The sequence below is a fragment of the Adiantum capillus-veneris genome, chromosome 23 (genome assembly GCF_014529385.1).
Source record: "Adiantum capillus-veneris isolate H3 chromosome 23, ASM1452938v2, whole genome shotgun sequence".
Classification (NCBI taxonomy): Eukaryota; Viridiplantae; Streptophyta; class Polypodiopsida; order Polypodiales; family Pteridaceae; genus Adiantum; species Adiantum capillus-veneris.
This window is the reverse complement of record NC_140953.1, coordinates 27,464,815-27,481,878: the sequence shown is the minus strand read 5'-3', so window position 1 is coordinate 27,481,878 and position 17,064 is coordinate 27,464,815. Positions and strand designations below refer to the sequence as shown.

General features: G+C 43.7%; 1 protein-coding gene across 1 annotated transcript; it reads left to right on the top strand.

Annotated features, from left to right (window-relative positions):
- The first annotated feature begins 16,406 nt into the window (after positions 1-16,406).
- On the top strand, positions 16,407-16,848 carry LOC147427552 (uncharacterized). The gene has a single exon (XM_086497770.1). The coding sequence runs from the start codon at positions 16,407-16,409 to the stop codon at positions 16,647-16,649; it is 243 nt and encodes an 80-aa protein (XP_086353896.1). The 3' UTR covers positions 16,650-16,848.
- Positions 16,849-17,064: the final 216 nt, after the last annotated feature.

The window sequence follows — 17,064 nt, the reverse complement described above, 5'->3', positions numbered from 1 at the left end:
TACAGAATCTGTGATACGACTCCTACGGAACGGGCATTGATTTCTGCAACATAGCACCTACATCTGAGAGAGAGAGAAAAAAGATTATGCGTGAAGGTCCGACCAATATAGAGCCAGGATGGAAGCAGAAAAGGTCTTACAGATAGAAGACGACGGCATGGAGGAGATGTTGGATGCCTTCTTCCAGACAAGCGAGGATTCCTTCTTCCAGACAAGCGAGGAGATGCTGGATGCCTTCTTCCAGACAAGTGAGGAGAACGCGAACGAAGCAGCACCAGAAGCCGTGCGCCTATCTCCTGAAGACATGTTCAGAAAGTTGGCACGTCAACCAATCTACGAAGGCGCCAAAATATCTGTGCTTCGTACTTGTCTGGCATTTTTGAATCTTCAGTCAGTGTACAGGTGGTCAGATGCAAGCGTCACTGCTTTGTTTAGGTACGTAATTTACAAAAGAGATTTTCCGATTACAACGATGATGTGCTCGGAGATCTTTTTAATTTAATGTGTCTTAAACAGGTTATTGCGGGAGCAACTTCTCCCGGCTGGCAATGAAATGCCCCCCTCCAGGCCAGACGCAAAGCAACTTGTGACCTCAGTTGGCTTGGACTACAACAAGATTCGTGCATGTCCAAATGATTGCATTCTTTTTCGCAATGAATTCGCAGATTTGTCTATCATGTCCTAACTGCGGAGCAATGCGCTACAAACAAGATGCAGTTGGCGAGACAGTGCCAGCTAAAGTGTTGCGGCATTTCCCTATTATTCCTAGGATAAAAAGCATGTTTCGTTGTGGTTCCATTGCAAAGTTGATGCGGTGGAATTCTACGAATAGATCCACTGACGCAACATTTAGGGTGCCCGCTGATTCAAAGGCTTGGAGGCACATTGAAGATACCTGGCCACATTTTAAGATTGAACCACGCAATTTGCGTTTGGGCATGGAAATGGATGGAGTCAATCCATTTGTCTTGAGAAGCTCGTCATGGAGCACTTGGCATGTGTGCCTTATCAATTACAACCTCGCGCCGTGGCTTGCCATCAAGAAGGGTCATTTGATATTAAGCTTGATTGTACCTGGTAAGTTCAAGGCAAAAAACATGGATGTTTATCTAGCTCCACTAGTTGACGAGCTCCAGGAGTTATGGCATGGGATCGACATAGCAGATGCGGTTGAACCAGTAGGACAACAACATGCAAGGATCCATGGACTTCTTATGTGGACTATGCATGATTGGCCAGCATACGGAGAAGCTTCTGGTAATGGTTATTGATTTACAAAATTCTCCCTATTCGCAAGCCCTTTGCCTTGGCCTGATTCATGCTTTAATATATGCAGGGCTAACAACTTTGGGATACAATGCATGTCCAATTTGGGGGCAGTCTTTAGATGTGCGCTATTCTGCCTCTCTTCAAAAGACAATTTATCAAGGCCACCACCGTTATCTTCCAGATGGCCATCACTTGCGCGAAGGTTAGCTTGGTCGCGTCGAATGTCGTCCTATGCATGTACAAGAGTGGCGTCGCCGATGGGAGCAACATGAGGGGCAACCTGTTCCAGGAATGAAACGTTTGTCCATTCTCCATACGTTGCCATACTGGAGTGATCTACTAATTAACCATTTGCTGGATCTAATGCATATATTCAAGAATGTGGGAGAGCTACTCTGGAAGAAAATCATGGGAATGAAAGACAATCGAGCTTCACGAGATGATTTGCATTCAGTTGGAAAGATGCCATGGCCTTTCACCAATGCAGCTGGCCAAACAAAACTTCCGAGAGCGCCATGGGTATTGCTAAAAAACGAAGAGCGACAAGTGAAAAGGGTGATTTCAGAGTTCAGGATGCCAACAGGATATATGCGATGTCTCAAGACAGCATTCACCCGTGACAATCAACTGTCAGGATTGAAATCGCACGACTGGCATAAGTTCTTCCAATTCATTCTTCCAATTGCGATCAAGGAGTGTTTAATGGAGGATGTGCGGACGTGCATATACAAGATTTCAGAGCTAGTGCGGTGGACCTCTTCCAAGGAGATACGGGAGGAATCTATTGCAGTCGCAAGGGCTAACTCCATTGAGGCAGTTTGCATGATTGAGAAGTATCTACCCAGGAGCTGCCTAACTATCCAAATGCACTTGCTCGTCCATGTAGTAGATGAGGTTGCAGTGGCAGGTACAGTCCACAGTCGTTGGATGTTCTTTCTAGAGCGGTTCATGAAAACACTTAAGGGTTTTGTTCGCCAAAAAGTGCGTCCAGAGGGGAGCATGGCAGAAGGATGGCTGGTGCAAGAGTCTCTTGTATTGACGATCGAATATCTATCCATTTCTGACCCAAAAATGCCTCGACTGTGGAGCAATGAGGAGGATGCAAAACTAGTGGGAGAGGAGCCGCAAGGGCAAGGGGTGCCGAAGAAAATGAACCTGGCCATGCGAGAAAAGATCATGAAGTTCTGTATACTAAATTCAGCGCCGATGCAAAAATGGCTTGAAAGGTACGAAGAAGAGAAAGAGAGACGCAATAGGGAGCGACAGGATTTCAGGCGAAGTCGAACGACTAGAGGCTTACTCTTGCCAGACTATCTCGCTCCTCTACCTGAATTCCCTACAATGGCATGGTTGGACAAGACAGTGAGAGCAGCTCGACAAATCGGAGAACCCATATCTCTAGAAGAGGAAGAGCTGGCTATTGGATGTGACTGGAAGTATCATACATACATGGCACTATGGCCGTATGGAAAGCATTTCAGAACACAACAAATTGACAGCAAAAGAAACACGTTTGACAGTGGGGTAATGGTTAGTTTCATGCAAAAGAGCAAGTCCAGTGCTAGAGACACGAATGAAAGCACTAGCAACCTGGATTATTGTGGTCTGGTGTCAGATATCCAGAAAGTAAGCTTCAAGCGGTTTGAGATGTTTTTGTTGGATGTGAAGTGGTTCAAGGTGGTTACTTCTGGTTGCAATGCAACGGTACGCAGAGATGGAAGCAAACTTGTGCAAATAGATTCTACAAAGATTTGGACAGATGGGAGCGACACATTTGCTCTCCCCGAACATTGCGAGCAAGTGGTCTTTGTACCGGACCCTCAAGAGCGACAATGGTGGTTTGTGGTTCAGGTTGCTCCAAGAAATAAACAAGTATTTGAAGGGAAAGATCTCCTGAAGGAAAGTCAATCAGACGCCGTCCATACTACTGTGACATTAGATGAGATGGACAAAGGTATGGCAGAGGAAGCTGACAGATATACGAGGGATGACGCAGATGAGCTAGAATTGACACTTGTAGATGAAGATGCAATGGATGAAGACAATATGCCAGAACGAGTTGGGGCAGAGTTATGTTTGCAATTAGAGATAGACGATGATACGGTGCAAGATCTTATTGATGATGCCTCACTCGTCGAGGCCTAGGCCTGTAAGTGTTTGTGTGAAGACGTTGATTTAAAATTAAGCTTAAAGTTAATTTAAACAATTGTGTTCTGACGCTTTATTTCACTTTCTTTGTCCAGGACTTTAGTATGGCAGAGCAGATTCCAGATCCCGCTTCCATGAGTGCAGATGCATTCATGGGCTTCGTTACACGGATGACGCCTGCTAAGATGGAAGAGGCTTCTCAGTACTGGGTACCCATGACACGGGTACTACGCCTTCGGGCTTCACACCGGAGGATCCGACGCCTAGGGGGGGGACGCCTACGGGGGGGAGGACGCCTATGGGTATGACACCTGCTTCTCCCATCACGGCCGCTTCGACACCTAGGGGTGGGATAGAGGCGGATACGTCCTCATCTCCGCAGCACAGGCGCACTCGCCAATCTCGACGATCGTCACGTGGAGGTGGTGGTTGCTGTGGAGGATGGTCCACAGAAGCTTCGACCCCTCCTCGCTCACGACCCCCGTCCTACCCAGGCACACCTCGACACACCTCTTGGCACACCTCGGACACCTTGGGGGACACACGATCCTAGTGCCTCCAAGCTCTATACTGTACAGACAGATGGTTCTGTTGACATGGATAGAGTCGGGACTGAGATGCGACAGCGAATTCGCCAGCTCGCGGAGCTGCAGTTTTCGACCAGCCTTCTAACGTCTTGGGGTGATCAAGATGTGGACAAAGTCAATTACATAGTGGAGACCATCCTGAGAGAGTACCATCCTGCTCCGGGTTCTTCCGTTGTTCCGAGGAGGTGGATCAAGGATGTTGCACGGGACACCGTGAAACATCAACGAGATGCAACTCGGAAGGCTTTCAAGACCGGCTCGTCGAAGCCTTCGGACATCCCACACGAGATGTGGCTCTGCAAATCAGGGTGGATGAGCGAACAGCGGACACGCGGTTCAGACAGCAGCGTAAGGCCGCGCAGGTACGACAGATGACCAGGGAGACATCTCATCTTGGCAGCGGAGGCTTCGACACCTTTCGCTATGAGTTTGTGAGTTTCTAATCCAATCTTAACTATGGCATTTTTTAAAACGCGATGAATCATGTATTCTTATTACTTTGATTTTTGTATAAACGCAGAATCTTGCGATGCATTGAGCTCCGACACGCCAGGAGGAGTCAGATGGATATCGCAGAGGTATCTATGAAGTACTGAATGATCTTGAAGCTTCAGGAGAGTCTGTAGACTGGGAGGCCTTATAGTCTCGCTGATCGCTTGGGGTGAGACGTTAATACACTATTACATTTTCCCCCCTATAGCGACGGCTACAGCGACGAATTTTCATCGCATTAGCGAGGGAAAAAGGCGTCGTTGTAGCCGTTGCTACTGTACGTCGCATAAACGAGGCATTTAACGAGGGCTATAGCGACGAGTTACCGTCGCATAAGCGGCGCGTGGCAAAATGCGTGGAATAAGCAGTGCGTGGCATAAGCGGCGAGATGCTTAAGCGACGATTTGTTTTTTTCTTTTTGAAAGACCACCGCATCACCGACGCTTTGAACACGCAACGACTATATGACGTGCAGGGTTTCATAAGTAATCTCTCTCCGCTCCCTCTCTCTCTCTCTCTCTCACACACACACAGTACATACAAAAATCTAGCTCTAATGCTCTCTCTCTCTCTCTCTCTCTCTCTCTCTCTCTCTCTCTCTCTCTAGCTCTTCTACACACACATACAAAATCTAGCTCTTGAGTGGAACACACACACCCACAAACTCTAACTCTCTCTCTCGCGCCAGTGTTCTTGCATTTGTGATTGCTCTCGTTGCTCATATATTTGTTGGCATTTCGCATAGTAGTGCGGACGTTGATCGGACCGGTGTGTACGCAAATGATATAAACTTACAATTTCGGCTTCAAGATGAATTATGGTAAACAACTCTCTCTCTCTCTCTCTCTTTTTGCTAATTTTTTAAGTTAGAACTTTAAATTAAATAAAAAATAGACGATCATGTTTGTTTATTAAAAATATATATTAAAATAAAATAGCAGGCCATCAAGGCAACATTAAATCTCAAACCCATGATTTCTGTCATGTAGCAGACGTTTCTGTAAGTCCTAAATCGGCTCCCTTTGTTCAGTTAAGAAAAACGTTCTTGATGTATAACAGAAATAATCCTTGCGAACTTCTAAAATGATCCATTGGTCAGCCGCTTCAGATCTCGTGAGCCATATAGCTTGCCAAGATGCCTCATTGGCACGTGGACAAGCTATGTGGGCTCACGAGATCTCAAACAGCTCGCAAATGGGCCATTTTCAAAGTTCAAACAAGCTGTATAACTTGTTCACATGCCTCATTGGCACGTGGGCTCCATGCGCTAAAGCTCGCCGATCGACCATTTCTGAAGTCCATGACCAAAAAACGCTCGCGGACTACTTTGAAAACGGCCCATTGGCGAACCATTTAAGATTCTGCGAACCCACATAGCTTTTTCGCGTGCCAAAGACACATGTGGGCAAGCTATAGGACTCGCCGAGAGCTCAAACAGCTGACCGATGTATTGTTTCTGAGCGTTTTTTGCTCGAGAACTTTGAGAACGATCCATATATCAACGAGTTGTTTGAGCTCTTAGCGAGCCGTATAGCTTGCCCATATGTCTCATTGGTACATGGACATTCCATGTGGGCTCACAAGAGCTCCAACGGCTCGCCGATGGACCGTTTCTAGGGTCCACAAAAAAAAAAAAAAAAACTTGTCCTTATTTCATACAACTCGGGACATGTGGGTTTAACATGAAAATAAAGAAAACTTGGTACATGTCGATACTTGGTACTTGTTCCTTGCTTTAATTTGGTTGTAGGTTCCATAATGAAACTTCGTACTTGCAAATGGTACATGGTCCATGGTATTAATTGGTCGATGTAACTTTGTGGTACTGTAATAAATTCACATGAAAACAATAAAACCTCTTTAGTGTTAGATTTGGTACAAGGTAATTGGTACTTGGTACTTAGTACTTGCAACTTGAAACTTGGTACTTGATTTGGTACAAGATATGCAGAATCTGACACTTAGCATAAAATCTGCTACCTTTACAAAAAATATGAAAATCAAAAGCTTGTTAATACTAGAGCCTGACATAGAAACCAAGAAAACTTGTTAGTGTTAGATTTGGCAGTTGATTTAGAGTTTGGTATCAGGTTCCATAATGAAACTTGATAGTTGTCGTTGGTGCATGGTACATGGTACGTAACTTGAAACTTGGAGTGTATGATGCTTGGTACTTTGAAACGTCATAGTTCAAATCTTCATCTTAAAAAAAACATTGGAAGCCTTTTTAACAATGTGTAAACCGACCGGGCGAAAAGCCACAGGCGGTGACCCAAACCAGGTTACTTAGGTTAATTATCTGATCGACAAATAATTAATTGTTTGATAATAGACAAATTCAGTGATGCAACAAACACATGTCAGTATATATCATAGTAAGTTTATGTACATGTGTCCAAAATGTGTGGTGATCAATCCTCACATATACAAAACAAATCTCATCATCACATACGATGTAGCAATGCACACTAAAAAATACATATATAACGATCCCAAATATGCAAAAGAAATCTCTACGTAGGATCACTATGTGATCCATCACTACTAGAAGATTCACTATCATTGGTCTCATGATCGCTAGTGCCACCACCACTGGTTCAAACCGTGGGACTATGACTGTCCCCATCTCCGCGATCGTCACCATCATGGGCAGTGATTGGGCCGCTGCTCCTCTCAGCCTCTCGACGTCGCCCCTCGGCCTCCTGTCGAGCCACCTCTGTCATATCAACCTCCCCATGCTGCTCCTGTATTAGTTGGTGAAGTAAAAAAAGAATATATTACAGTTACCATGAAAAAAACTACAGATCAAAACAAAGATACGTACAAGTGGATCTAGAGTGTCAGTAAGTGTCTGACACAAAGCACGATAGCCGCAGTATGTGGCGTACTCTATTTCCTGTGCCGTCGGTGCACTACCATAGTCTTTCGTCTACATTAAGACACAACCAAAGACTTATTAATTTTTGCATTCAATAACACTACATTTAAAAGTTAAAATGTGAATGGTCTATACTCACAAATTTGGCCACAAATCTATCCCCCCCCATCCGCCCTAGTCTAGATGTGTGACGTAAAGCTACTCTCTTTCTTGCTGCCTCCTAAGCAAATTTGAATAAACAAAATAACATAGATTAGAGAAAGTTAGAATCAATCTAGGAAAGTTCATATTAATTCTAATATATATTACCAAAGGCACACACCTTTTGTTGGGGAAAATTAATGCGTAGGCGCATCTCCTTGCGGAAGAATTGCCATGTCTCCATGCAAATGGTTGCCTTTCTCTTGTTTGACGGCACCATACAATAGCGCCTGTTTATTTTTTAAATTACAATAAGCCTCAGAATATACCATATAACTATTAGACTTCAATGTTTTGTTACTTTTATTGAATTTTTTATTTTGGTCATTTGATAAATGTCTCATGTTTTTATGGTAATTGAAATCCAGATTCAGATCAATCAGAGGGTACACCACCACCTCCTACTAGTGGTAGCCGGGGTGCACAGAGTTTCGATACTACACATGACGATGATTTCTACTATGATGAGCCTATTATATGCTGGTGTGCTCGTTGTTGTGGCACATATCGCAGGCCACGACGGGAGTGCTTTTCACATCAAATGACTTATGGTACTTTTGAGTAAGCACCACCACCTGAGGAGCAACATCGACCTATGGTATATTTCATATCTCCCTTTGTTTGATATTGGAGTTTTAAAAATCAAAGAGTAAAATATATAATGTAACTAGATTATATATGTAGGTATCTTCACTTGATGGCGAGGATGACTTTACTACCAGTGGTGCACATGTCTCTCGCACACGGCACGGACAGGTCATTTGTCAGTTGCAGCTCGAGGTTTCTCGACATCCTCTATCTCCTCCATTGGAGACTGAGATGGGTGGAGATCATCCACTGCCTACTCATTTACAGGATCTAGTACAGAGCTACGATCATAGACGATACGGAGGCTAGCAGGGAGGACCACTTCCTTCAGATGGAGTGGTTTTTGGCTTTTGGGGCAATCGCTACATGATTGCTCCGTCCACCATCAGTGGAGCGGGACGAGGTGTCTTTATTGCACAGGATTTGCAAGTGCCCCCTCATTCAGAGGTCACGGCAAAGACTCTATGTAGATGGAAGACCTTACTCTCAAGGAAACATAGCAGGTTTAATCAATAGTAGTCGAGGGAGAAGTGCAAGAACCAATTGCACATTTGTGGAGTGTGAGAATAGTCATGAACCAAGACACATGACTAGGGATGTACCAAGATATATAGTTGTCCATGCTATTAAATCATTACGTGCTGGCGATGAATTGCTAGTCAATTATGGATGGCGTAGACCTCCACGAGCACCCTTAACAGATGAGGGTTAAGAGCTCATTGTATACTTAGCCATGTCTACGATTCGTTTGCATCTGGTTGAGTCTGCTGACTGGCAGGTCTCGAGAGAGACTACAACTCATGCTTTATGGCAGAGTTTACATGCTATGTACGCGACATCCATGTCTACAGGGGAGTCTAGTCCCACTTCTATGTCCATGGGAGAGATTGGTCCCACACGCAAGTCTCGATGGCATAGAGACTTGACATGTTGGCATTGTGGACATAGAGGGCACATTAGGCGTCGATGTTTTAGGCGTTTGAGACAACGGAGGCGACAGATGTGTGATGCAGATTTGGGCACGACAGATGCTAGTGAGATCAGTACGGTGGTTACTGAGTATGCTTGTGACGGCGATGTCACATTTACATCTAGCTTGTCTTCAGACGATCTTATGTCTAGGGATTGCATATCGGATTGCACATTGTCTTCACAGTGGTTACTAGATTCAGATGTTACATTCCATGTCACGTCGCATCGTGAGTGGTTTAGCACGTTTTCTAGTAGGAGACTTGGTTGTGTGCACATGACTGATGGTGTTGTGTATGACATTGAGGGTGTAGGAGACGTATGTTTGTCCTTGCCCATTGGTATGAGATTTACCCTGCGTCATGTGCGTTATGTGCCGGATCTGAGACGGGATTTGATCTCAGTCAGACAGTTACGGTATAGTGGATGTCGGGTATCGCTGCTTGAGCGATCTTTTTAGTTGCATTTGGGTTCGCTAGTGATTGCGAGAGGTGCCAGGAGTGGTACAGGTTACCCATTGCATGTGGATCACGCGAGAGACGGTGTTGTCTCTGTGATCATGCAGCCAGGTAGAGAGTGAGAGAGCAGGCGAGTCTCTTTTGCTTGTGGGTTGCAGGATGCTTTGCATGGAGTGCAGAGTAGTGAGCTCGTTGTGCACACAGTTGGGGCACGACTTGAGCAGTCACACAGAGAGGTGACAGAGTCAGACATGCATGCTTTGCTAGTGACTAAGCAAAGCAGAGAGTCAGTTGTGCGAGATACTTCTATGCAGGATAGACAGGTAGAGCGGTCTTGCTCTAGTGAGTCACAACAGGAGGACGTTGTGCAAGAGTCTATGCATACAGAGTTAGAGCATGAGAGCTCTAGTGAGTCACAGCAGATTGAGTGGTCATGTTTGCAGTGGATGATTGCAGAGGAGGCTGAGATGTCAGCAATTATGCAGTCATTCCTTTCTATGCTCGACAGTGAGCATGGGGATATAGTTGTGCAGGATATGTCTTCCAGTAGACACCTAGAGCAGCTGGTTTGCTATGAGGTTGCACGACAGGTTGATGCGTCTTTTGTGGACAGTCAGGAGATGCATGTGGCTGACACGCCTTGTCAGTCAGAGATGCCTATTGCCAGGGATATATATGTTAATGCATGCTCCATAGAGCTAGCAGGGCCCGCTAGCATTGCATCGGCATTCGGTGGTCTCATGTATGAGATGCTGATCTTGAGACAAGATATTGCAGCTGCAGTGGGAGCATTTGCAGTTGGGGTTGTCAGTCGTTTGTTGACTGATGATGGCATAGTGCACAAGGGAGATATGCAGGTATTGCATACATACTTACAATACGTGTGCGGTACGTCTGGTGGTGTATGGACTTACACGGGAGCAGGACAGCCGGATGCACACGATCACAGCCAGCCAGTGGGCATCGGTTGAGAGCGGTTTTCTCTCACCTTTTGTAGTCTTTAGACTAGGTTCCCTTGCTTAAAGGCACAGTCACCTTTAAGTGGGAGGTTGTTGGGGTATAGGCGTCTGTGCCTTGCCCGGCCGCCCAGAGTCTGGGCGCCCACTGACTTGTATACCTTATACATAGCATAAGTGTATAGGGGGCTGCTCACTCTTTGAGTCTCCCCATCCACATCGTGTGTGTCTCTCCTCTCTCTCTCACTCTCCGTCTGTGGTGCTCCCCGATCCCCTTCAAAAATAACATTAGGAATAAGCAACAAAATCTGCACCATCAAACTGTGTCAGACCATAACGCTGGAAGTCAAATGAAAAATCAGCCATAATGCTCGCAAAAGAGCAACCAACAATGAGTAGGAAATGTCAACCAAATCAGTCCTAAACTGGCTCGAATCGCATCAACAAAAGTCTGCAAATATAGCTGTAAATCAGCCCCAAAATTCAGCTCTTAAACAGCTGCATAAACAAGTCACAAATGTGTCCCAAATCAGCCTACAATTGAGCCATACATGGACACCTGCAAAGAGGAAACAGTGGTTGAAAATTCAGCGCCCAAATAAGACCTCAAACCTCCCTGTAAACTTGTAAACCTGTAGCTGAAACCTGCTGAAAAACCTCAAGCCATTAGTGCTCGAATCCGGCTACCTAGCTCGTAGCCACACAAGCATACATCACAATCTCACTCCTGTGAGTGTGCCAAGATAACTGTACGCCTGTCAAACCCGTGAGCTAATCACCAAGCCCACACTGTGCGGTATCGATGCATACACACGCACAAATCTCCCACCTACAGAGAACACCGCACGCAAATGCTGAGTGCAACCCGCAATCTCTACCTAGATCGCATAAATGATACGCATAAAACTCCTAGGAAAATTTCGCCAGAGTTTTGACGCACAATGGCTATCAACACAAAATAACCATTGTCCTGCAAGCTCAATACAATGAGCAATCAATGCGCATCAAACTACACTCAATATACATGCATAAGCTCTGCAAACCTGTGTCCAAAAAATGCTCACAAAGAGTACCACAGGTGATCATACATGTCATCCATAACCAACCTCTGCACTTGCTCACAAGATCTACTGCTCACCACATAAGCATACATAGAGCATTACCCGCTCAAACACCATGTATGCAAGCCACAACACTGCAGAAGAACCACTCAACTGCAACTGGCAACACCTGTGGGAGTACTAGACTCAACCTGTACCTGGGAGTCAAACCTGATCTTGTAACACCTCATATGTGCCTGCTACCTGTAGTGTACACGGGTAAGCTGTCTGCAGCAAAGAAAACAACAGAGCCCAAAACTGTCATGAAAAACAGTCTCTGTGTTTTTAATTTCAGACCCACCTGCACTCCGAATCAGAAAACGATTCCTTCTACAAAGTCGTAGAGCTCAAAACCAGCTCCGTTTTGAACCAAAAAGTTTTGGAATCGGAGCTCTGTAGCTCAAGTTATGAGCAAAACAGTAGACCGCTGTCAAACTGCCAAAAACTGAACGACTTTCTTCTGTGCTTCTTTGAGCTCATAGAAAGGCTCAAACTCACTTCCCACCTCGATGCGTGAGCTAAATGCATCAATCTCACAATGCTTCCATGTCTATGGAAGCTCCAAGCTCCAACCTGTCGCCGATGTAGCCGTTGCAAAGCTTGCCCGAAGAGGGAAAATGATGTACACTATGGGCTGATCTGTAGAGGAACTCTGATCTGTGAGTACTAGGAAGCTCCTGAGAGCTCTCCTGCAAGCCTCTGTATGGCTGTCCACAAACCTCCTCTATTTCTTTGCTCAGATCTGTGACCTCTCCGCCATAGCTGACGAGTTCATCGCGAAGCCGTCCATCTACGCTCTCACACCTGTCGCGCTGATACCAATTGAAGGGGATCGGGGAGCACCACAGACGGAGAGTGAGAGAGAGAGAAGGAGAGACACACACGATGTGGGTGGGGAGACTCAAAGAGTGAGCAGCCCCCTATACACTTATGCTATGTATAAGGTATACAACTCAGTGGGCGCCCAGACTCTGGGCGGCCGGGCAAGGCACAGACGCCTATACCCCAACAATTTTGAACTCTTGTACCCTAATTCTACACTTTAATTTGCATTACGTTTTGTACTGTCGCTAATTTATTTTGATATTATTTTTTGTTGTTTCCAAAATGTTATTGAATTCCATGCACATCTCTCTCTCCTTTTATATATAAGCATGCTATTGATACAATCTTCTTTACCTTCAAATATACAGATTCCAGATCATGACATCGATAACGTCACAAATCAACATTCACATGACGTATCTCAAATGTCAATAGAGTGCATGAGGATCTTACGCAGGAGTGATCCTAATACGTATGCAAGACTAAAGGAACAATTCTAAGGACTTTAATAGACGTGATGATATCTTTGATAATGACGATGGCATGGCTGATTTTATTGAGGATTGGCATCAAAATGATAGTACGAGCGATATTCTTAACAACGAGAAGTATCTTCGAGAAGAAACTCTAAAGCATATCTACGAAGGAAGCATATCTACGAAGGCAGCCAACTGACATGACTAAGTGCAAGCTTTCTTATTCTTAATCTTCAAAACCGTTTTGGATGGAGTAATGTATCCGTTTCAGCACTATTGAAGTATGTATACATCTAACATATTTATTTGCTACACTCTAAACATTGGTGCTTGGTATTGATCATATTTTTAATTAACTTGCAGGCTAGTCTCTCAAAAGTTCTTGCCGACAAGCAATTCCCTTTATGCATCACACGATGAGGTGAAGAAGATGATAAGTAGTCTTGGACTTGACTATTCTTCTATACATGCATGTCCCAACGATTGTATTTTATATAGACATCAGTACTAGGTCAATGTGACGTGCCCAAAATGTCAAACGCCTCGTTATAAAGATGAGAAAGGTAAGGTCCTTAGAAAGGTATTGAGACATTTTCCCTTGGTTCCGCGTATAAAACATATGTTTCAAAGTCTTGAATTAGCTAAGCTTATGACATGGGGAGAGGAGCACAAGAGCAAACATGGAGTAATGCGAATTCCGCAGGATAGTCCTGCATTTGAGCATATTGATTCGCTATGGCCAAATTTCGCAAAAGAATCACGCAATTTAAAGATGGGTGTAGCATTAGATGGTGTGGATCCATTTTCTATAAAATCAAGTAAATGGTCTACATGGCCGATGGTAGTTATTAACTATAATCTACCGCCATATCTTAGTATTAAGAAAGAGCATTTAATGCTCTCACTCTTAATCCCACGAAAGCGACAAGTTAAAGACCTGAATGTATATTTGGCTCCTCTCATTGACCATCTTCAAGATTTGTGGAGAGGGATTGATGTCGTGGATATGTCAAGAATCATTGGTGAAAGACAATTCATTGTTCGTGAGATTTTAGCATGGACTATCCACGACTTCCAGGATATGGTTTTTGCTCAGGTAAATGGTTTAGATATATACATTTTCTCATATGTTTTTTGTATATTTATTGCGCTAATAATCTTTGTTATGTTTTTCATGCAAGAATATGTACCAAGAGTTATAAAGCTTGTCCTGTGTGTGGTGATTAGTTGAGATCAACTTATAGCAAAAACCTCAACAAAAATATATATCTTCGACACAGACGATTTTTACCTGAAGAGCATCATCTACGGAATAGAAGGCAAGCCATACATTTCAACGGGAAGGTAGAAGAAGGGAAATTTCCAATACCAAACACACCAAAGGATTGGTATCTAAAGTGGACTGTTGGGCCCGCTATCGATCCAGAGTCGGAGATCATAAGCGGTGATGATGATGACGCTGTGAAGGTGCGAGCCACAGGAAAACGTTCTCTGGCTCAAAGTCCTTCGATATGGTACACTTTGGAATATTGGAAGGATTTGAAGATGTCATCTTTTTGATCCTATGCATATATTTAAGAACGTTGGTCATTCGTTATGGCAACACCTTGTTGGCTTGAAAGACACAGTGGAAGCAAGAAATTACTTAAAGGATCGAAACTCAAAGCCTAATCTATAGCCACTTTCTGATGAAACTCGACGTGACACAACCTATGAGCCTGCCCCATGGGTACTCAGCGTAGAAGAGGTGCATACTATCAACAAGAGGATTCAATTGATTCGTACGTCTACAGGATATGGAGCATCTTGTCGAAACATGTTCACTTTAGATGACAAGAGCTTGTCGGGTTTAAAAACACATGATTGACACAATTTTGTGAAGGTAATGTTTTATCAATCTTCGTAAATATTTATTTTCTTGCATGTTTTGTTGATTGGATTAATCATGTATACAGCATGTTCTACCCCTTGTTATTGATGGATGTACTACCCAAGGAGTCCGAGACGTAATATATCGCTTTGGATCGCTTGCAAGGTATTTATTGCTCATTAAATTTTAGTGTAAAATTTTAGTTGATAAGTCTTAATTCAAATATAACTTTAATATCTTCTTTCTTTTATTGATAGATGGATTCCATCTAAAGAAATTGACAAAGGGTTAATTCCACAAAAGAAGCGTGAATGTATAGAGCTTCTTTGTTTAATGGAGAAGGAACTTCCAACCTTCTTTTTTGATATCCAAGTTTATCTGCTAATCCATCTAGTGGACGAGATAGAGCTTGCTGGTGTTGTTTCTACTCGATGGATGTTTTGGGCCGAGAGATTTATGGGAGTACTGAAAGGTTATGTACGTCAAAAAGCAAGACCAGAGGGTTCTATTGCGGAAGGATGGATGAATGCATGTATTACGTTTGTGAATATCTTGAGCAAACCGATTTTGAAGCTCCACGCATGGACAAATGAGTCTTCTTCTACCATGTCAGACGAGGTATTGTCTGGTAAGGGAGTCACTTTTCGACTTAAGATCCAAGATAATTTGGATATTTCTACTTTCATTGTCTATAATAGCGAATACATGCAACAATTTGTTGAGGAGTATGAGGAGAAACTTGTGAACCAACGAGTTGGCAGACGTAAAAACAGGAGATCCAGACGTCAAACCAACGTAAATAACATCGAAGACGTACCTACTTTCATGGATTGGTTATACACCCGTATGCAACGGGCGGATATGAGACAATCTCAAGGGAACAGAGAGAGTTTATGATCGGATGTGAAAGAAAGGTAACTTTCGGTTTTGAAAACTTTAAACTAAACAAGCAATATTCCTTTTTTTCTTATATCATTTATATATTGATCTAGGCTCGAATGTATACAAACATGTGGGCTTATGGTCAACATCTTCGAATAAAAGCTATTCACGACTTACGTCTAACTCAAGATTCTTCCGTTGTTGCCTCTTTCAAGCAATTATCACGTGCAAGTTCAAGAGACACAAATCTTGTTGATAGTGAACTGGGTTACGTGGGAACCATAGTCGGCATTTATGAAATATCGTACCGGATCTTCAAACAGGTGAATGAAATCCCTCTTCATACAACAATGACATGTAGATTTCTTGAAGTTATACATAATTCTAAAGTTTTGATTCGTGCATTTTGACAGGTGATTCTGAAGGTGGATTGGTTTTGTGCCGAGTATAAAGGCAATAGTGCCACAATGAGAAGAGAACCGTCCAAATTTTGGTCCGTCGACTCCTCAAAGTTAATGCGTGCAACAAGAGAGCCTTACATTCTGCCAACTCATGTTGAGCAAGCGTTCTTTTACAAGAACCCAAATTCTCATCCATGGTGGCAAGTTGTGCATGTCCAACCTAGAGGTCGTCAGTTGTTTGATAGCGTTGACCCTGAGGAAGCAAATCAGGATGAATTGGTAACATCCTCGAATCTAGTCACATCCATGTTAGAGACGTGTAGAATTTCCCTTGCCGATAATGATGACATTGTAGATGATGAGAACGACAACCATCCGTACTCTGACACTACAGACACCGAAGAGGAAGAAATAGTGGATGTCGAGCACATGGAGGAAATGAACGTCAACACAGATTTAACGGCAGAGGAGTTTGAAGAAGTAAACAAAGATAATGAAGATGAGATTTTATTGACGGTTAATCTCAGAGATGACGATGAGGACTATTAGCCGTGCGTATCAACTCACAAATCAACCTATATTGGGTAAGATTTAATCTCACAGTAATTCATTTTGTTAAGTAATGATTTTTATTCTTTTGAAATCTTACTAATAAGGGTGGGTGGTGGGGAGTCTCGTGGTGATAGCCTCATATGGCTAGTGTCAGGGTTCGATTCCCTTCAGACTCGTTTTTCTTTTTGTAGCTATGTACAAGGTAATCAAAACACGCCGCTGCTCAAGATACAAGGACACTGCCACCGACAGTGAAGCCCATCTGAAAAGCCTAGCATTTTGCATGACAGATCAACCCTTGCATTTTTGCACTGCAGATCAGTCTCGACAGCAGCAGAAGACAGATCAGCCCTAGCATTAGCAGATTCAACAGCAAGATAGCAGATCAGCCCTAGCATTTTTGCATCAGCAT

Bases quoted from the DNA above. Each gene is read 5' to 3' on its own strand.
- LOC147427552 (XM_086497770.1), top strand. From the start codon at position 16,407: ATGTTAGAGACGTGTAGAATTTCCCTTGCCGATAATGATGACATTGTA.